This window comes from Melopsittacus undulatus, chromosome 4, assembly GCF_012275295.1.
Source record: "Melopsittacus undulatus isolate bMelUnd1 chromosome 4, bMelUnd1.mat.Z, whole genome shotgun sequence".
In the NCBI taxonomy this organism is placed as follows: domain Eukaryota; kingdom Metazoa; phylum Chordata; class Aves; order Psittaciformes; family Psittaculidae; genus Melopsittacus; species Melopsittacus undulatus.
In genome coordinates, this window is record NC_047530.1 from 70,707,807 (window position 1) to 70,729,725 (window position 21,919).

General features: G+C 39.0%; 1 protein-coding gene across 2 annotated transcripts in view; it reads right to left on the bottom strand.

Annotated features, from left to right (window-relative positions):
• The window catches only part of PRKG1 (protein kinase cGMP-dependent 1), a 479,219-nt gene that overhangs the window by 284,874 nt on the left and 172,426 nt on the right, over positions 1-21,919 (bottom strand). For both annotated transcript variants that reach the window (XM_013130233.3, XM_005153712.4), the window contains exon 3: positions 3,978-4,091. In XM_013130233.3, the coding sequence (XP_012985687.1) occupies positions 3,978-4,091 (114 nt within the window). The remainder of the gene's footprint in view (positions 1-3,977; positions 4,092-21,919) is intronic.

The window sequence follows — 21,919 nt, forward strand, 5'->3', positions numbered from 1 at the left end:
TTTGAATTTTAATGTATTTTTGCTTCTTCAGATTCTTGTGATAACACTTGGAATCCTGTTTGCTTGGCAATGAGCAAGACAAAAATCCTTTTTTGGTGGAGAGATTCCTAATTGATGGAGTCTAATATTAAGCTCTGTGGCTTGGGTAATGCCAAGGTGCATCTGCACATCTCATGTTCAGCCTCCTTTCCTATCACTGGACTCCCGTATTAATGCTATATCCATAAATAGGAGGAGAAAGGTAGCAGGCATCTAACTGCATCAAGTCACCCTCTCACTGATGTTTATCTTCATGATAACAAGTGACTAAGACAGAGATTTTAAGCATGCTGGCATTCAGACTGCTATTAATCTACATGGGTGGTGGCCCTACCTTCCTCAGTGTTTCTGAACACCCATGGGTTTGGTCACTCTCTTCCCAGGCCCTGGTTAGACTCTATCCTGCTTTTATTTAAGACTGCAATAATATTGAAAAATATTATAATAATTTTCTTGGGGTAAGCTTCCAAAAGTGATAGGCTGTCTTATTAAAGAGATTATCATGAAACAAGATTCAGATCAGAATAATTAAATTTTAAGTTCTAAATTACTTTTAAAAGACAAAGCCTTTCTTACAGTTATTTATGCCTTTCAGCTTGCAGTCTCCTACAGAGCAAGCAACAGTTGGAGAGCTGATGTAGACTAATGCACTGAGTAATGACACTAAAAACTTTATTATTTACAAAGCTAGAGTACACATACAATGAGTTACAGCAGAAGATGTCAACACAGCTTACATATCATTACCGCCCAAAGGCATTAATGAGCTTTACGCTACCATAATCATAGAATCATAGAATAGTTAGGGTTGGAAAGGACCTTCAGATCCTCTAGTTCCAACCCCCCTGCCATGGGCAGGGACACCTCACACTAAACCATATCACCCAAGGCTTCGTCCAACCTGGCCTTGAACACTGCCAGGGATGGAGCATTCACAAGCATCCTTCATTCAGTTTTTGTTGCAACTTCATTTTTTAAAAACGAATAATTAAGGTCCTTGTAATGAAATTTTGGCAGGCATATTAAAGAAACACAATTCTGTCACTCTGGAGTTAACAGAAATTTATCTCATGAAAACTGGGAATCCCTGACTTAAACTGTTTCTCTCAATGAAAGTTGGATGTTACCCCCTCAACACATCAACACCACTTCCAGCATCAAGGTTGACTGGGTATCTACTCTAATTACAATGACCAATTGTTCACTTCTTTTTAACTAAACCTTGCGATGATCAAATTTATCATCAGACTGAATGGAATATGTACTAGCATTCACCTTTCTAGACATTACATTTACCATTTAGCCAAAAGAATAAACAGATGTGCCGCGGCCAGGTGGAGGGGAGAAAACACCGATACGATGTAGATTCACAAAATGCTCCGTTTATTGATTACAAGGCTGCTCTTAATATACCGTCTTACACGCAATCACGCATTACTTGATTGGCTGCTTCACTTTGCCCGCGAGAGGTACACGCTCCACTTTGCCTCTCCTGATTGGTTTCACACCTTCGCTTCAGCTTAGCGTTACATCATGCTTCTGGCATCTTGTTATTGCGCTCCTGTTTTGCTGACCTTGACGCTTCCTCTTCCAGCCTGGGGTCAGAGGTTCACTTTCTCACAGCTTGCTGCAAGCCTGTTAAAGCGCCCATGCTCGACCCCCAACACAGATGTTTGAAGTTCAGCAAACAATTTGAAGTGCAACAGCAACAATTTATGTCCTATATTCATCTGCACACTTCCAAGACCTCTGTTAAGTTAGGTCTGGATGCATCAATCCCCAAAGTCAAGCTGTGACCTTGTGTGCCACCACACTTGGAAGGATATAAAGGTGATTCCAATCACAACTGCTACTTACTTATGCAAGACAGAAAATACCTAAAAGTCACTTGCTGGCTTTGGAAACAAGATCACATGCCTGACAGCTGCCAGCAAAAGTAGGTGCGTAATTATCATATCTTTATGATACTGGTGGGAAAGGAACAGACTATAACAATAAATGCAAACACCTTTTCACTGAAGCGAGATCTCTCTGAGGATGATTATAGTAGTGACCTTACTACTGCCCCAGATTTAACCACAATAAAAGGATTTAGTAAAACTAAGCACCAAGTGGCAACTTGAAAGTTTGCTCAAGAGAGGAGACTTAGAACATGAAAAATCAAGTAATAGCAAAACTAATAGTAAAAACTGCTGCCAGTATTATTTCCTGCTGGAGTCACTTTTACAAACAGGTTAAACATGGACCCAGGAACAGTGTGAATATGTAGGATTCTATGATGTACTGTTCATTGTGGAGACAGTGTTCTCACAGGAGAATGGATATTTGGTACATGAGCTCTGAATAACTCTGAAAGATATAGCAAGGCCACGAGAGGCCCGAGGAGGCTTAAGCAAGCAAGGTAAGAAGAAGCTGAAATTCACCGAGTTATGAGAACTGTGGACTGTTGGCAAGCGTTCGAGGTCAAGTTCTCACACCTGTGCTTAACCAATTATATGTTAGTCAGCAAGGGTCTTCAAGACAAGTATCCAATCATGATATGCCAAATTGCTGTAGGTGTGTGTAAGCAATCGTATGTAAGGAGTTAATGCTTTGCAATAAATGGCTTTTGGTCTGATCATATTGATCTCTGACTGAGTCCATGGTATTAGAGAATCAGATGCCTTTTAGCTCTGCATTTCTAAAAGGAAATAAACAACCATCCTTTTGTTTCCTTTTCTAGGATTCAAACATCTCCCCTCTTCCTCTGCTCTTTCCAAATTTCTGTAACTGTATTTATCACAGATGAGCCTGCAGCAGCACCTGCAAGCTCTGAATTCTTCACCATCATCAATTCTCCAAACCTTTAACTGGACAGAAAACCAGGCTATTCATGGATAATGCACCTAGGGGCAGGGAAGTATGGGAAAGAGAGGTTTTCAGAACATGTTCCATTCACACCTGTGTTTGCACTGGCTCCTTCACAGACTAGGGGGAAAGAGAAAAAGCGACTCATAGAAGAGCAGCCCCACACACTGTCTGAAGCAGCCTGGAGGTCTCTGGATCTGGGGCTGTCCCCATCAAACTAGATATGAACTCTGCAATACATGCACATTTGCTGTATCATTTAGATTACGCCAAAGCATTTGCTCATCATTTGGATTACTCCAAAGTACAAATTGTGCCACTGATGAGCTAACTATATTGTAGCCGAGGACTAACCTGCAATAAACAGTACTTGTAAAAAGGCAAGGTTTGTGCAGGTAAAAACAGAGTACATCAGTCAAGTTCTCCAAAATCATGGATAACAGTGTGCTCTTCACAAATAAACCCAAACAAAACAACAGAAAAAACCCCAAATCTGTTTTGTCATTTCTGCCCATTTGTTATCTTTCTTTCTCATTTTGAAGCAAAACTAGGTATTTCTAAAAGGCTTTCTTCTGAACAGGGATTCACATGCATCAGTATTTTGGTACCACTTGTCTTCCAAGTCTCAACTATTAATCTGAATTTAAACGAAAACATAATTTTGTTGTACATAGCAATGTGATTTTTTTTTTCCCCTCTACTTAGTGTACAGCCCAGGCCTTTACCCAGAATATCCATAAAAGAAATCAGATTACAGGAGAAGCACTGAAGACTTAGAGCAGGGGATCAGTGCTGTCCAGGCTTTTTTTCCTGATTTTTTTTCAGTCAGTTTAGGGAGAAAACAATCACTTGTCCTGAAAAAATACCTAAGTGTAACTTATTTTCTCTTGAAGATGTACACTACTAGGATCAGATATGCTTCTTCCCATTCACGGTGGCTAAATTCAATACTATAATTGCTATAAGAGTGCAATTAAGTAAGAAAGTGAAACATCTAATGGAAGCTGCAATCCCAAAGAAGAGATGAGCAGAACCCTACTTCCCAGTTAAATAACTTGTCATTCAATATCAAAAATCAAAAATTATCTTACTTTTGACAGTTGCTGTCCTGGTACAATTGTAGAGGATGGCTAACTCCCCAAATACTTTGCCAGGTCCCATGGTGCACAGCTTTACACCTTCTTTTGTCACTTCAACTTTCCCATCTGTGAGAAAAAAAAAAAAAAGACCATTTTAAAAGGGAAATTAAGTTATTTCAGACTTTAGTTTTATAGATTTATTCTATTATATTGTGAATAAAACCAAAAAAGCCCTACACCTAGAAAACCAATTAAACATACTATAAAGGAGAGGAAAAACTTAGAAAAACGTTAAAACCAAGCATTGCATATATATCCTTTCAACACTTGAAGGGTTTTTTAGTGGAATCATCTGTACAGTCAGGAAATACTTACTAGTAAACTAAGCTCTATGTGAACTTATAACAGTTTCAGAAGATTTTTTTTCAAATTTTTGTTTAAAAAAGGAACAGATTTAGGTCTTTAACACCACACATGAAAACCACAGAGTAATTTTGCTAATTTGCACTGAAACTAATCCCTGAGAGCACTCATCCATGAATAACACAGCTATAATCAAAAGGAAGATTATTTTGACCCGTGGCCATTATTTAATTCCCATCTCACCGTACATTTCCTTTTGAACATTTCATCTTATGAGAGCAAGTCTGCTTTATCTGCTTTATCAATCTTATGCCAAGAGGAGATATGTGAAGGGGATTTAAAAGCAAAAGTTGAATGGAATGAAAGCAGCTCAGGGGCAGTGTGGGGGTTTCAAAGGACATCTGAGGAACAAGAACCAGAAGAAGGGAAGAAACTGAAGATGGCCTCACCACCTGCACACACAGGTAATGCCACAGGAAGAAGGGAAAATGGGATTATCATACCTACAACCACCATTCAGGCTGTAACAAAGTGCAAGACAGAAAATGAAAACTTTAAATGTTATTAATCACTAAAAAGCCTCCTCTCACCCCAAACTGGGAAGCAGATTTTCAAGGGATCCTGCTACACCAGCCCACATTGCATCACTGACTTGCTCTCTGTGGGTCTATATGAGGCAAGAGGAAAGGTCAGCATTTACTGACTCTTACCCAGCTTACAGCTATCTGCATTTGTGTGTTAGATATCAAACTAGGCCTTAAATGCCCACATTGATAACACTTAATTATTTGATTAGAGATTATACAACCCTCTCCTCCTGCAGATGGAATCCAGAGCTACACACCTCCAAGCAAGAACACTAAGCCAAAAAGAAACTTCCCCTACATAATATGTACTCTAAAATACAGTCCTGCCACCCCATGTATCTGTGTATAAATCTACACCACTCTACCCATGTTACCACTCAAAGCAAGAATGACTCTAGCTTACCCCTGCTACTCTACCAAAATAACATACCAATGAGAAAAAAACCCCAAATGTTGAGGAGCCTGAAACAAATTTAGATGCCATATGACTGCTAGACACATAACAAAGTAATTGAAATTGAGCATAAAACTTCAAGTATTTCCACAGCAGAATAAACAAAGAGAGTAACAGTATGTAGAGGTGAATGGAAGAAGGTATTGTATTAAGGTAAGGCAAACTTTAAAGGGTGCCTTAAAAGGGCGTAATGTATTTTGGAAAGAAAGTGCTTTTCATACTATCTGGTACAACAGATCCCAAGATCTAGTACTGGTTTTAGAAGTTATTTAAAAAAAAAAAATCCCACATCATTTACAAAACTAAGAGTTACTGTTTGATAAATGCCATGACCTAACAGGTACCTGGTCTGTGTGAGCATTAAGATTGCAGCAGTGTATTCTGTAATACAGAAGCACAAAGAAGTTGAGGAGGAAGGGTATCTGTTTGTTAAGTTTCTTTATTAGAAGTTATTGCTATTAAGCAAGTATGTGTGTGTATACATATATATAATGCTACTATGAAATTACTACCAGAATGCAAGTACATACTTCAATATTAAAAACAAGTCTCTAAAATTATCACTCATATAGTGGAAAATATGTTTCCTTATATAAGTACATATATATATATATATATGCATGTGTATATAAATATATATGCACACACACATTTACATATTAGTAGGAGAAAATGTCATTTCTTTTGGGAGATGCTGACCAGTTATGGTGTGCTGGCAGTCACAGTGTGCAGAGTTCTGCAGCTCCCAACACGGCAGGGAGAAATACATAGGATGGTGAATGTGTGAAGGCAATATAATTGCATCTATCACATTAATACTAGCTATTGATACTAAACAGTTAGCACCTACTAAAGGTCTGCCAAGAATACACTCACCTATACTCACATAGTAAAGCAATTCTACTAATACTAAAATACACAATATAATACTAATAAATAGCCCTGAGAATTAAAATCTGAGGTTGCTGATTTACTATTATCTTCAAATGGAGACAAATTCCATTATTGTGTAGGCTAACTTCCTTTAAAAATTAAATTTATCATTATCTTTTATAACTGTTTGATTCATTTGTTCATATTAAATACCAATCTAATATGAAGCACAAACCCAGGGATTTATCTCGAGAATGAGCATAATCAACCTTTAATAGTGCCTCACACACTTCACAGACTCCTAAATGACATTGAAGAATATGCTTTTTTAATAGAATCAAATTTCAGGAGAGCTGAAATGGGGATATTGCTGTACAAAGCTCTACAACAAATATCCACAAAGGGAATGAGTTTACCTCACTTTCAGCTCCTGGAATCGGAACTAGTTCCAGAGAAAAGACAGCCAGATCTGAGCAGTAATGCACAAATAGATCATATCATTTAAAAGCGTTTTGAGATCTGTCCCACTGCTCAAGATGTTATTTGTTGCTTCCCAAAGCAATCCATGCTGATCATTCATCTTTGTAAGAAAGCCACATATATTCCCATATCCCATATATTTTTTTATAAGGACTTCAAAATAAGTAGCTGGGTTCTGATTCTTACAGCTCAGTGGGTTCTTTTTGGGGGGAAGAATTTCTCAATGTACTAAAATATGTTGTTTGCTCACAATCATGCACAGTTATAAGCCAATGATTCATCATCCACAGATGCCCTCCCAGGCTTGAGAGGAAGAGTGAATGAAAATCCTCATGAGGGAGTGACATTGCTGGAAAGGACTACCTTCGGGTTGAAAAGACCTTACTGGAGTAATACACAGAATTATTATCTCAGCTTTTTCCACATGTAGAAAATGGAGCTCTCACTGCTGTACCTTGATGACAAATTCTTGCTTGATTATGGCAAACGACTGAGATTTGCAATAGAAAGAACAATATTGCACGGATTATTCTTACTATAGTTTTCATGACCCTTTTACTACATCACCATTTACCCCAGTACTCAAGAAGCATATTAGTGATCAAATTAAAATACTAATTTTAAAAGTGTGGAGATTTCCTACCACAATATTAGGATACAGGCAAGAATGCATAAGGTAACGTTCTACAAAACCAAAGCAAGCTATTTTCACTTTTAGAAGAGAGGATCAACTTCCAAAGGCAGAATCTATTTAGCTTTGCATGTAGTTATCATCACCTTTCAGATTCAAGCAGCAGCTATGAAGTTGAGCAGAAAACCACAACCTTCGGGAAACCCCTGGAAAAGCACAAATTGCTCAAATTCAATACAGTTTCTATTTCACAGCAAACCCAAAAAGCCATGGACATTAACCAAAAGATTATAGTAAATTTTTTTTATGATCCAAGATGGTGTATGGTTTGGATATTAAACAGAAAAAAGACAAGCATTGGTACTGATGAATTCAGCAAGGATTTGCTATATGAGAACTACTAACATTTGGAGGTGGTTATCAATAACTACTCTTAACCGTTTAGCAATTTAGAAGTGCTCTGTTTATAAAAAAGAAGAATGATTTAAATGCTCATTTAACATTTGCATTCAAACTAGTTTTATTCCTAATTTAGTTGTTTGAATCATAGTTTGCAGAAAAGACACAAGACTGGGCACATTTTGTGCTACAAAACCTGATTCTTCCAGAAGTATATGACATGACATGAGGCACAGGCCTTGTCTATCAAAACAAAACTAAAACTTGCTTTCTTAAAAGATAATGAATATGAATTTCATGTACAGTCATTTAAAAGCATTTTCTTAGTTCTGCTATGGAAGTGCTGTTTTGATTCCAGCACCCATTTCTTATTTTATGAATTTGAATATAAAGTTATTACACACAGATGAAATGACTCTTATAAAATGTACTCTGTTGAAACAATCAGAAGGAATGAAAGAAAAGCCTCCCTAAATTAGTTTAAACATGAAAGCAACCTCTTTCCTGCAAAGCATCAACAAATCTCCTCTAGACCCACAGTGTTCTCCTCCAAACAAAGATTTTGCTGATAGAAACATAAACAATGCCTTAGCAAGGCTGTATTTTATGTTCCTGCCTTGCAACCGAGTGGCAGCTCTTTGCTCAGATTGCAAAACAGGTCTCCGTTAGTCCCAAGTGACCTCACTACTGAAAGGCAGTGCCCTGGCACTGGTGATGCATCAGTACTGCAAACGACAGCCCATGATGACACTGTTTCTGCCCTGGCCTAAGCCCAGGGCACAAAGCCCACCACACCCTGATTTACCTCTGCACCACATGTACTGCAAGTTGAAGTTACTGGGTTAAAGTACACTGCCTGTCCCCACCACTCTTCCTGGCTTTTAATGGAATGCCATGGGGTTGTTCTCACAGGGTTCCCTGCAGTGACGAGCTGCCCCTTTCTCTCAAGCTTTGCAACCTCTAGACACAGCCGAACACAGTCTCTAAGAGATCTTTAGGAATTATCTGATCAGCTCAAGAAGTGATCAGAGCACAAGAATCCACTTGGGTCCAAGCCCAACTCTACTGCTGCTTCTCCCTTCATTCAGAGCTCTGCCACGTTTCTGATGCCAGAGCTGAGCAGCTCCACAGTCCTCCTCAGACAGCTGTATTCTTCTACCAAGCTATTCCACCAAAGACCTCATTAGACAAACTCAGATGCTAAAGGTTTTTTTCTAAGTACTTAAATGAAAGATTGAATAGGACAGTAGCCTGAGGAACACTGGAATTGAAAGGCGAAAGGTATTCGATCTTCGACACTACAGGAAGAGATACAGGTAGAATGCTTCTCTTTCAGTGTGGTTTAGTAATAAATGCGCTGTTTAGCTACCATTTATTCTATTGGACAAAGTCTCTCGTTCTCCTGTTGTGTAATTAAGCAATCTGGAACATGAAACACCTAACAGTTAATTCCCCAGACCATGAGACAAATTCACCTTTTGTGGAAATAAAGGGTCTAACACAGCTATAAACATAAGGAATTTTACCTATTTTCTTTTCCCAGCTGGCAGCCTACACAGTGCAGTTTTCCATGTAGGAAAAAAACTGCTTTCTTTGATGCTTCAAACAGATTAAGAAGCCAAATGAAATGCAATACAATTTTGTTCAATTAATGGAGATAAATTTGCAACTTTCTTTGACAACTCCATCAGATAAATACTAAATTATGCAAGTGATGCTTTACTCAAGGCAAGAAAAAGAAGTTGGAAAACGCTGTGTTTCTGCCAAAATATTGAGCATTACTGAATTCAACACTGATATGTAATTTACAGCTAAGCTGCTTTTGTGGAGCTTTACATTACATCCAAAATCTGCATTTTTATGTCAGCTGTAAGAGACTGTTCCAGATTGGTGAAGGACAATGCAAGTTATTTTTCATACAGACAGAGCATAAAATAAAATAGAAATTTCTGTATCTTCAGTAGCATGGAAGACTTACCAAGAGTAAAGGTAGGCAGCTGTATTTTGGTGACTATACTTTGAATTCCCCCCAAGTCCCTATCCCTCTCTATTCGCACACAGACAAAATATGTCCTGATATCATCTGACTGATGAGTCATTTCATTAATGGTCCTGCAAGCAGTGAAATGGGCCTTTGCCATATTATGCTGGTAGTTTTGACGCATGCTTTCAGCAAGGCAAGTTTTATGAATCAATTCTCTAGCTCAAAGGGTTTCATCAATTTGGCTTTCTCACAATGCACATGAGAAGGTGACCAGCATGAGGATACAGAAGAGAATGATACCTCCAGAAGCCACGAGCCTGCTCCCAACAAAAACAGCTGCCAGAAATCAATTTAACCATGCATAACTCAAAATATTTTGAGCAGATATTTCTGGCTGATAATTAGAAGACTCAATTATATAGGAGGCTCTTTGGTTCTTTTTCCAGGCTCTGTCATCTGAATTGTATCCCACCTTTGGCAAAAGGAATTTTTATGCTGGAAATTTTCTACCCGCATTCCTTCGATTCAAAGAGCAGCAACCTTCCTCTTTTATCCTCATTTATTTCTTCCCAGCGTTCCTCCTGGGCAATAACAGCTAAAGCCTTACCCTCATCCTTTGCACTGATTTTTACGTAAATGTCATTCACTTAGACATAAAATTTCTGCACTGCCAAAAACTTTGCCCTCTTTCTCATCCATTTTTTCACTTGTCAACCAGAACTTGCAACTTTTCTTAGCAGCTTGTAAATTAGCTGAGGAAACAAAATTATTTGTGGAAGGTGCAGCTAAGCTCATCAATTCTTGCTGCCTCCTAATAAGTTCATGGAGTGTTTGCACTATTTGTCATATTAAATGCACTGTTCAGCTCCAACAGATATAACTTCTCCAAACGATGAGCAGAAGCCCTGTAGCAAGCTCCCCTCCTGCAGCTACAAGTCCACGCTGCTACCAGTAAAGCACTACCTTGAAAAAATGGAGTGTGCTATAAAAATAGCAGCCTCAAATAACCAGGATGATCTTGCACCCCACTGCTGAAGGCAGCTCCATAAAAGCTTTGAAAGAGCCAGTTTTGCAGTTTTATACATATTACTTTTGGTTGTAACTCAAGACATCTCGAAAACCAGAGTCAATTTGCAAGATTTCAGGAAGATGCGCTAAAACTTTGGGAAATTAAGCTTTCCCTAAGAAATCCAAGGGCAAGTGGCTTCCCTTGCTGACCTGGTCCCCACTACATGTTCCTCGAGCCCTGGGACTCAGCCAGAGCCACACTTTTGCAAATTAAACTCTGCGTGCTAATTGCATTGTAGCTGCAAATATAATTGCAGAGCAATTAAAACTTTAATTGCAAAGGGGCTAGTTGACATTAGAACCAGTCTGATTAACATTTGTTACTGTTTTTTGCTGTTTCAAAACACAGACTGAAAATGGCCTGTATTAGTCATGGGGTTGTGCCCAAAGCCACTGCATGTTTTAACTGTGGTGGCTGTAGAGCATTACATTTCATAATGACAAATATTAATAACATTAAAAGTAAATAAATTATTTTCTGTCTTAAAACAGGCTGACATTGATTTAATCTTGGCTCATCTCCTTCCCCAGCCCCACATTTGCAGTGTCTACTCAGATTGCAGTATTGCTCAGGCAAAGAAGTGAATATAAAACAACAGGTGTCAGTGAGCATAGTTCATAGCTTGAGAATGACAGGAACAGTCCCTGAGAAACAGCCTACAGATGGAAAATGCTCATAAGCATTTGCTCTGAAAACTAATTGCTCTTGCAAGTTACCTTGTAGCTTTCTCAAAGGATGCAAAGTTAAATATGAGTCATTGTAAGGATAGAAAAGTAAAAATACAAATGACTGGACAATGTACGAACAAAGCAAGATCAATTTTATCCCATATAACAACACAAGCAAAGCACACAGGCAGTTTTTGTTTTGATGAGGACATTCAGTGCTTTGTCACTTTAAGTCCACAGTTAAACATTAAATAACATCTTTGGCTGAACTACATCCGTGTCCCTGAAATAAATCAAATGATAAACTAAAATGCACTAATGTGACTCTCTCAATTAGTAGGATAATTTTTTTCTCCCAATAATTAAATGTCCATTTTCTCTTTCCGGGCACGGAAGAAAACAGATTAAGTTGGCTTGAGGAATTTGTCAGCCTGCGTGTAATTTATATAATGGGCAAAATTCTTGTGGTATGTTGCCAGCTCTCTCTCCTCCCATCTTAGAGCCACAATGGAAAGCCAATTTCTGTTTCAAGTCAAAGCCTTCCGTGACTCACAAGCCCAAACCTGCCCCTTAGGTTCTTAATTTTAAATAAACAAAACATCTGACAGGATATTTAAGAATCCAAAGTGCACTTTCATACAGCATGAGGTTTCAATAACATACATTTTCTTCTCTTGTCCAGTAAAGCCCTTAGCATCAGAATTTGGTAGTGATATTTTTAGGCTATATTTTTCTATTTCTTTGTCTGGGCATAAATTGTATATCCTAGAAATACCTTTGAGACATGGATAAAAGCAATTAGTTGCACCATTATTCACATTTTTTGTCCCTTTTCAGATCCCAGACCTGAAAAAAAACCAACAAAACCAAAACAAAAAACAACCAAAACCAAACCAAAACAAAAACCAAACACTTGATACTGGAGAAATTCAGAAAATAGCAAAGTGGGGTTCAGTGTGAGCTCAGACTTTCTTTAGGATATATATTTCATTACACAGCTCCAAAATGACAGGAGGGATGAGAGGGGTATTCCCACAGTTCAGTGCAGAATTCATGAAGGACTATTCAGTATTTTGTCAGTGCTCTTTCACACTTGGACTGCAGCTTTATTTGTTGAATGCTATTCAAGCCCTGCTCTGAAAACAGAATAACAGCTATTTGTAATTAGTTTTCTTTAGGAAATACCACCATAGATCTGTAGATTTTCCTGACCAATAACTAATGTATTTCAAAAATTGCCCCTTAGGTTAACCATGAGTTATCCCATCACACAGTGACATGGGCATTTATATTAGAAGTACCTTCTTTTGAGCATCCAATAGAAATAAAAATAAATAAAAATAGAAATAAAAAAAATAAAATTAAAAATGGAGTCTTATTTTAATACTACTTCTTGCAAACCCTTTGTATTCTGAAAGTTCAACTCCACCAACTTTAACTATAGCTTTCAAATATTTGGCACATTGGCAAATCATAGTTTGAGCTCAGAAAATTGGAATCTTTAATAAACCCTAATTTTTCCAGGGTTTTACTGACATTGCCCTAATTAATTACTCATAGCTCCATGAATTATACACAAACATGGGCCATGCAAAGTAAGAATTAAATCTTCAGGTGGGGGAAAGAGTAGAAATAAGAAAACTAAGAGTTAAAGCTGAAGCAACACTGTTACACTCCTAACTTGCTCTGAAGCTAATAGGAGGAATGTTCAGTCTGCTGTTTCAGAAGCCCGGAGATGCCCACCTATAATCTGCTTTAACAGGATGTCATTAGTAGCACAAGGTCAATGTGTATCAAGTTACAAAAAGGTGATGCAGCATTACAGCTAGTCATCAGCAACAACAGCTTTTTATAACCAAACCTTGTCAGCGGAACTAACCCAGCAGCTCCCATCAACAGCAGTCCACTTCCTTCCCTGTCCCAGTTTTCACTACTTTGCCAGCAATCTGCAAAGACTAGTCTTAGTGCCTTTGGTCCATGTCTAATTCCATCCTAGTATTCCTTCCCCAGCATCCCCTGACCTCACCAAGCCAGAGCTCACCATGAGCGCATGCTGCTTCTCAGCCCATACACATGCAGGAACTATAATCCAATACCTTTATTCCTCACCCAAATTTAGGCAAGTGTTGACAGAAGAACTGTAAAAAAGTGAGAGGGGGAGAAAGCACGTTTTTCAAGTTGTGTTTTGAAACATGGCAACTTTGCAAATTTGTTGCAGCAGTGGTTTGAATATGTAGAAAAATATAAATTTTCCTTAAACACCTCCCTGGAAAATACTGACTTCTGACATTTCCCAGAACGATTTCATTTTCAGCTGGCATCTGCAGCAGAAGTTTAAATCTCAACATTCTAATATTTACAAACAACGGACAACTGAAAGTACAGTTTGAAAATATTAAGCACCCGGTCAGTCTTCAGATTAATAACACTGAGGAGCCACATCTGTAACATACCTACAAAAAGTCCTAAAGAGAGCTTTTTGCTTGTTAGATAAACCTAACAAGAGGAGGGTACATTATCCAAGACATGAAGACATAAATCTCTCAAACTGTCTGGCATAACCAGTGGAACTATAACAAGTCCCTTCATAGAGTCCAATAAAAACTTTTCAGTTGAATCAATTCATTTTACCTCCTGTTAAACTCTTGGAGAGACCTTCCAAATTTGGTGGACCACTGGGACAGTCTCCCCCAAGACTGCACACTGGCAGCCTCTCTGGGGCAGTAGAGAAGAGGGAGTCGCTGCGGTCCCTGACCCGATAACCTGGTTTGTGGGAATTTCTAGTGCCTAAGTTTATTTAGGAGTTAAGCAGACAGGATGGACACTCCAACATCAGTGGAAATCCATGCCAAGCTGTCCACAAGAGATGTCTAAAACCACTAAGCATCTACCACTGCATGCTGCTCCACCTCACCGCACTGTTTGTGACCTGCTAGCAATATGGGGGAAGTTATGTTGTGCCTTTTCAAAAATTACATGCTGTTTTTTTTAACATTTGCTTTTAAGAAGTGGGTTTGAAACTGGGCTTGATCAACATGTACAATCTCAGCAGCCTTAAGCAGTGAATAACAGTAACGCTTCTTGGACTTAAGACTCACTCTTGAGAAAGGATTACTGGAGATAAGAGCAGATTTGCATATGAATTTCTACCATGTCTGCAGAAATACTTTGAAAAATAGGAAATCGAAATAAAGAAGGTGATCTCCGAAACCTGCAACAGCAGCCTAGGAGCAGAGAGAGAAGAACTTGGAGGGTAGAAAGCATCTGAAAAAAAAGGATAAACAAACTTCCCCTGGGCTTTAAAGGTAGGAACTAAAACCTATATGAAAGGCAGGAAAGTGAAGCAAAGCATGAAGAGCACAAGGCATACCCAGTAGAGCAGGGAATAAGTATGCAGAGCAACTAGAGACATAAAAGTGTGTCAAAGTAGACAGAAAATAAACCAGGTAAAGACATATTGAATTGGTTGGTAGATTAAAACTTGGGAAGCAGCCAAAGCTGTCCCAAAAGTCAACCTATCCTGGACAGTACTACATCACAATGTAGCTTTTGGACACGCACAAAGAGATCAGCAAACAAGGTTATTGGGCAGAAAACTCATGCTGGAGACTGCTTAACAGAACAAAAGATCTTCCCAAAGCGATTCATCACAAGATTTCACCTTCAAGGAAGTAAAAGGGTTGGGCTGACATTAACACTTCAGATTTAGTTGTGCATCTATGGGTTATAGTTAAATCTCCTTTAACATCCCCAAGTAAAGCAAACCTCTTGAAAAGTACACTGCTAACATTCCCCTTGAAAGGAGAAGCAAATTGTTACTGTCTGGCTTGCTAATTAATTATCCCAGAAGAACTACTCTGCCTTTGCAGGGATGTTAATTCTCCACTATTTTCTCTTGTGACCTTCACAAGTAAACTCTAAAACCAAAGAGTTTAGCAAATTAAAAGCAAATTAAGCAAAGCAAATTAAGTGGGTAACTTTTACTTCCATCCAAGTGACTTCTGTCTGGGAAGATATAAAACTGGGGGGATGGGATGGAGGGGGAGGTGTTGTTAGTATGATTTTTATTGTTCTAAGGATTTTTGTTAATGCTGGAACATGGAGGACCCATTTTATCCTGGTTTTGGCTAGGATAAAATTAATTTTCTTCACATTGGCTGGTATGGTGCTGTGGGGATTTTTTTTTTTAGTCTGAGAATAATGTTGGTAACACACAGATGTTTCAGTTGTCACAGAAGAGTGCTTAGTCCAAGTCAAGGACTTTCCAGTTTTCCAAGCTCTGCCAGTGAGGAGGGGCACAAAAAGCTAGGAGGAAGCAGAGACAGGACACCTGACCCAAACTTGCCAAAGGGGTATTCTATACCATAGCATGTCAAACCCAGTATATAAACTGGGAGGAGTTGGCTGGGAAGCCACCTTTTTGAGGGGTCAGGCTGGTGATAATTGTACTGTGCATCACTTATCTTTCTTGGGTTTTACTTCTCCCTTTTTGCTGTCTTCCTTTCCATTACAATTGTTATTATATTGTTATTATATCTTATTTTATTTCAATTTTTAAACTGCTGTTGTCTGAGCCTATGGGGTTTACCTTTTTTCCAATTCTTCTTCCCATCCTACTGGGCATAGGGGTGAGGGGATGTTAGTGAGTAGGTGCATGGTATTTAGATACCAGATAGGGTTAAACCACAACACACTTCCAAGTGGAGATGCACATCCTCAAACGACATGCAAAACATTAAAGAATATATATATATACACATACACAAATCCTCTTTCCAATATCTTTACAACTGTAATATAGATGTTCAGGCGTATGGACCAACAAAACTCACCAACCTCAGTGATTCTGTGACTATATAAATTACTGCTAATGTGAGGTTTCTTTCAGCCTAAAGGTGAGCATGTAGGATTGTGAAACTTGCATTGGAAAGCACCATATAATGAGTTTGGTTGCAATGAGGCTGTAAGACCATGTTAAAATCTGCAAGATAATGAATAAAGCTGCCAGAGAAACCTCTTAAAATAGGGTGTGAGTTGGCAAACAAAGACTCAAAGAGACAGCTATGAAGCAGACAGAATATGAAAAAAACACAAAGTCGAACCATTTTTTTTTTCAAGATTCAGTTTTGTCTCAATAAATAATATATTTCACTTTCAAAAGCAAACAAACCCACCAACTTCAAACACACATTGCTTTTTCCTCAAGCAAGTAATTTTGTGGCAGGACGCCATCCACCCTGCCAAGTTACAATGTTTGAATGTTTGTCTCTAATTTCTGTTTTTGCTGAGCAGCAATTAACCTGGAATTGTGACTGTGGAATCACAAGTGCAAACTGCCCCTTTTTGGTACTCTTGTGAGCATGACTCACAAATGCATTTGTGCAATAGCAGATACAATGTACAGGACTCTACTGCAGTGGAAGGTTCGCAGGAACTAGATTACACTTAAAAGAATAAATTTAGTCTGTGAGTAATTTACTACCCTAGCCAGCTCACCCTTGGGTATGGATGCTTTCAGATCAGGTATATCAGAGATCCCTTTGTATAAATCCACATTTGAATACAAGACCTTGTTTCTTCAAGCTGTGCACACTGTCTGTAGTAAATGGGCCACAGCAGTCCCTCAGGCAACCTAGAGTTAGGTTGGGAAGTGTGAACAAGCTCCAGATGTATTTTGAAACTCTGATAAATGGCACACCACCTTTCAAAATAGAAAGAAACCAGTTATAAAGAAGGGAGGAATCAAGAAGGCAGGCCTGAAACATGGTAGCTGGACTGGGAGCTGGATGAAGGAAGCTGGCTCTGCTCTCAGCGGTACAAGCATCTCTGGTTTATTATGGTCTCCAAACCGCACAGACTTGGTTCTCCAAAAAACAAAGCAACAGACAAGAAACTTTATACTCTTCTTTAGAGTTTCCATAACATTTTTGTTACTAACATATTTCAAATGCTGAGAAACCCCAGTTTATTTATTTTTTCTCAGGCCTTCTAAGAAATTGAGTTAACTTCATCTCTCTTATGGCACAGAGATGTTTTCTGTTGAATACACTGAGACATATTTTGTTCACCTGCCCTAAACAGCTGTTAGACCATGCTATCCAAATTTATTTTCACTGCAAACCTCCTCCCTTGCTCTTTAGAGCTCTGGCCTTCATTTCCTGTCTTTTCAAAGTGTTTTGGAAGGCTTTCAAAATGTCAGGGAAAGAAAGAAAAAATAATGTTGAAGCTATCTACAAACAAAACAGTGGAACTGACTATCAATTTTAATTTATTCTTTTAATTAGAATGAAAACCAGACTTGATATGCAGCGTGGTAACTGATTTCAGGACATGGGGTCACTGTATCTCTTATGAAGCACCCCAGAACAAAACCAGAGGTTGAGATCCCTTTGAACAGCAAAACCATCACTCCCTTCTCTTCCTTTTCACCCGTGATAATCATGTGCTTGAAAGACGATGATAAAAGAACAGATACATTTTTAAAAAAACTGAGAAAGTTACTTCATACAGAAGTTGCAAATCCACAAAATCTGAAGACTCCATCCTATTTGGTCCTTCCAGCCCATACTGCTTGGCCAAGAGAGACCAGAGTTAGTCTGGACAAATGCTTTTGCCTCTGCAGCTCTCTACCAGCTTGATGGCCACTGGTGGTAAGTAACATGAAGGACTCTGGCCTAAGTATGTGATGTTTGCATAGGCTCCATACTTACAGGTTTTTACGTCCAGACTGGATAAAGCTCCAAGCAGACTGGTCTGACCCCAGAGCTTGCCTGAACAGGAAGCTGCACTTGAGACCTATTGAGCTCCCTTCTGACCTGAAGTATCCTACAGTCCTATCTTCTTTCTCTATGTATAAAAAGGAGCTAAGAGGACTGCACAATTATATGATTACTGTCACTAATTAAAGATGCACATCTGATGGGGAAAAAATAAGTATTCTTGGTATTTCCATTGTCGCTGCCTTTGAAATGTGACATGCCACACAGTGTTCCATGTGCCAAGTAACATGTAAGTCTACACATATGATTACAAATCTCATGTTCATAAAGCATGACTCCTCTCTCGCCTATTTTCTATATTTCACTGGTAAATAAGTATCTGAGATGAGATTGAACTATGTCCACCCTCATGGGCCTGGCAGCAGGAAGGAAAGCTCAAAGCACAGCCTGGGCCAATAGACAATGTTCTCAGTTGAGTGACTCAAATGAAACACGAAAATGTTTTGAGTAGATCAGTGTTTTCAGCTGACACCTTCAATAAACCCAAGTTCCTGAGTTACACAGAACAAGCAGCATTTTGTTTTCATTTCTTGTCCAGACGCAAAAAACATTTGGAATAACTGGCCAATAAACCTTAGTAACATTTTTGACAGCAAAGCGTTACTGATAAAATAGGACTTCAAAATTTTACTCTTACTCCTGCCCCCACAAGCCAAAAAGTGAACAATTTCTTCTGAAAATAAACCCTTTTCCATCTAACAAAAAATAATTCTCCACCAAGACAGGCACTGTTGGATTCCCAACCACCTTAAAAACAAACTTAGGAACTTTCATTAGTTACTTTAACCTTCTACACTGGGAAATCAGTTGCCCAACACACTGGAGTAATTTCTCTTCAAGGTGGCTGCCAGCCCATCCTACTTATATACATTCCCAGTTTTCTCCCAAGTTGCGCTTTGCAGCAAGATCCTTGAGATGAGGAGATTGGGTAGTTAATGCTTTCATCTGCCAGGGCATGCAGTGCTGGCATCCCAGTAGGCTCCTATCAAGCAGATGAGATCCTTGCAGGCACCACAGTGGGACTTCTTTTGGCATATCAGCATCAGCCTCCAGAACAGGTACATACAGCAGTAATGCTGTTCTCTTTAAGCTTTACGCATAAAGTTTCTCTAGCAGGAGCACAAGTGAATATGGTATTGAATGTAGCTGTTTTAAATCTTGGCAGGTGAAAATAGCCTTGCTACACCTCCAGCTGGTATTCAATCACTTTACAGAAAGGAGTGAAATGATCTAGAGACTCTCCACTGATCTGAGGCAGAAATACCTGCTGAAAACAAAACCATCTGATTCACTGCACAGAGCAAGGTTTGTAGGAGAGAACTGCAGCCAGCCATGCGTCCAAGAAAAAGGCTATCACTGGAAGTGCAGCACAGAGAAATATACTACTGGAGCAAACAGATGGCAAAGGTTTTTTTGCTATGAGCCTGAACACCTTTCAGCACTGTAAAGAGGGAAAGGAAAGTGCAGCAAGCAGGATTGGAAGCTGCTCCCCTTCCAGTTTCTATACTGCAGCCTCACAAGAGATGAATATCTGTTATTTAGTTATTTCAGCTTGTTATTTAGTCTACTTTGCACTGAGAAGACTCCTAACTCTGATTTAAGATCTCAAACGCTCTATGAATGAATGAAAGGCAGTTTACAGCTTTTTTGTGCTAGGGAGAAAGGGGAAAATAGCAGCAGTGTCTCAGCACAAATTTTATAAAAAATGTCAAGTGTGTCATAAACCATCTAGAACAATCAAGAAGAGAACCAGGAATATGAAAAACTGTCAATACCAACCAAACCACTGAGTCCTCAGACACCCTCACATGCCTGGAGGATGCAAGTTTCAAAATGAAGTTGTAGAGGACATGTACCTAATAATGACTTCCATTTGTTTAATAGATTTTGCTCTTGTATTGCCCAGCACAGTTTCTTACATTCATTCCCCATTCACACTGCAAATGAGCATAGCTCTGAGATCTCCATGGCTATCCAGAGCAAAAGCTGGGCTGTTTTCTTCTGCAATATACAAGAATAGCTCTAAAAAAAAAAATCAACAGTTCACTGAGCAACAGGGAAAGTATGCAAGACTTACAGGTTGGATTAAAAAGCCATTCTGCCTTGCCTGTGACTAAAAAGACATAACAGCCCAAGTGGGAATGCTTTGGGAAAGTGAGATGATTTAGGCTGTACTTTCTTCCTTTCTCTCAGCTAAATGTGATCTTGTCCCTGCTTTCTCCCAGGGGGTATGAAATCACTACAGGAAAAGCAAAAGAGGGAGCAACGAGCAGAAACGGTTTGCATACAACTCAAAGAAAAAAGAAGGCTGAGCTGAACGTATTCTTTGCCAACCAGACAGGACCATCTGCATTTCCTTGCCGCAGATCAGGCAGTCTCACAGCCAGTAAAAGGATTATGAGGCTGAAGAAATCAGCTAAAATACAGAGCTGCGTTTCCCTGAAGGCCATGTATGGATGCCTCATTCCAGACAGCAGCTGATAGCTGAGAAAGGGAACAGGGGAGCTGTTTTGGAGAATATTAAGGATTTGATAACTTGGAAAAAAATATATGCACTATTAACTTTAGGAGGTTATTCCATTCAAAGAATAAAAAGTAGGAAGACAGAGAAACTAAATATGTAAAATAGAGTCATTACTGTGAGACAGAGAAAAGGCAAATTCACCATCTAGGAGCCAGTTGTTTAATGTCATAACCTAAGAATCAAGACAGCAGGTCTGAGGCAAGAAACCAGGGCTTAATGTAAACTAAGCCGTTCATTATTCTTCCCCTCCCTCTTGCAGACCTGCATATTTACTTTACATAGAATTTGTTCCTAAAGCAGCGAAGACAGACACGCTGCTAAAGGGTGTCATGAAAGATGAAAAATTGTATAGTTACGTGCTTGGTAGGCTTAGGCAAGACCAGCATGTGGGTCCAAAAAGATACTTCCCATATACAGCAATTAGAGCACAGGCATGTCTAGCTTAGCTTTCTAAAATAAGACTAGAACTAGCTCAGACTTACACTTTTCTTGAAAGAAGAGCCAGTCTACTTGGCTTGTGTCTTGAGAACACCCAACAAAGCAGACTTTTTTCAGCAGGCATACCAGGCCAGCTTGGTCTTGTAGGGGTAAGCACTTAAAAGTCATAGAATCATAGAACAGTTTGGGTTGGAAGGAACCTTAAAGATCATTTAGTTCCAGCCTCCTGCCATGGGCAGGGACATCTTCCACTAGACCATGCTGCTAAAAGCATTCTTCTTTTAATCTTATTTTCACGAGACTTGCACTTGATTTTTGTTTAGAAAATCCAACATGGTTGAATCCACACCAGTATGGAAAACATGGACCAGAAGAGTCTGCACAGCAGAATGAACCTCTGCAGTTATCAGAGATGTATCAGCTCACAAGGCCGATGGGGATTTCTGAACCACACCAGGAATGGGAAAAAAATGTGCATATATAAGAACTACACTGTTCTTTGGAAAAGTAAGCTTAGAGGAGGTTAGCAGCATTTCTAGGAATAGATATCCTGAGGACTGGAGATCAGACTAACAGGGGCTGCTCATGTTGTACAAACATGGTAAATATTCCACCTCCTCCACAGACAAGACAACCTAAAAAAGCTGTGAGGGTGTTTGGAGATTTTATACAATATTGGGTACCATTCACTTGAAATATAAAGGT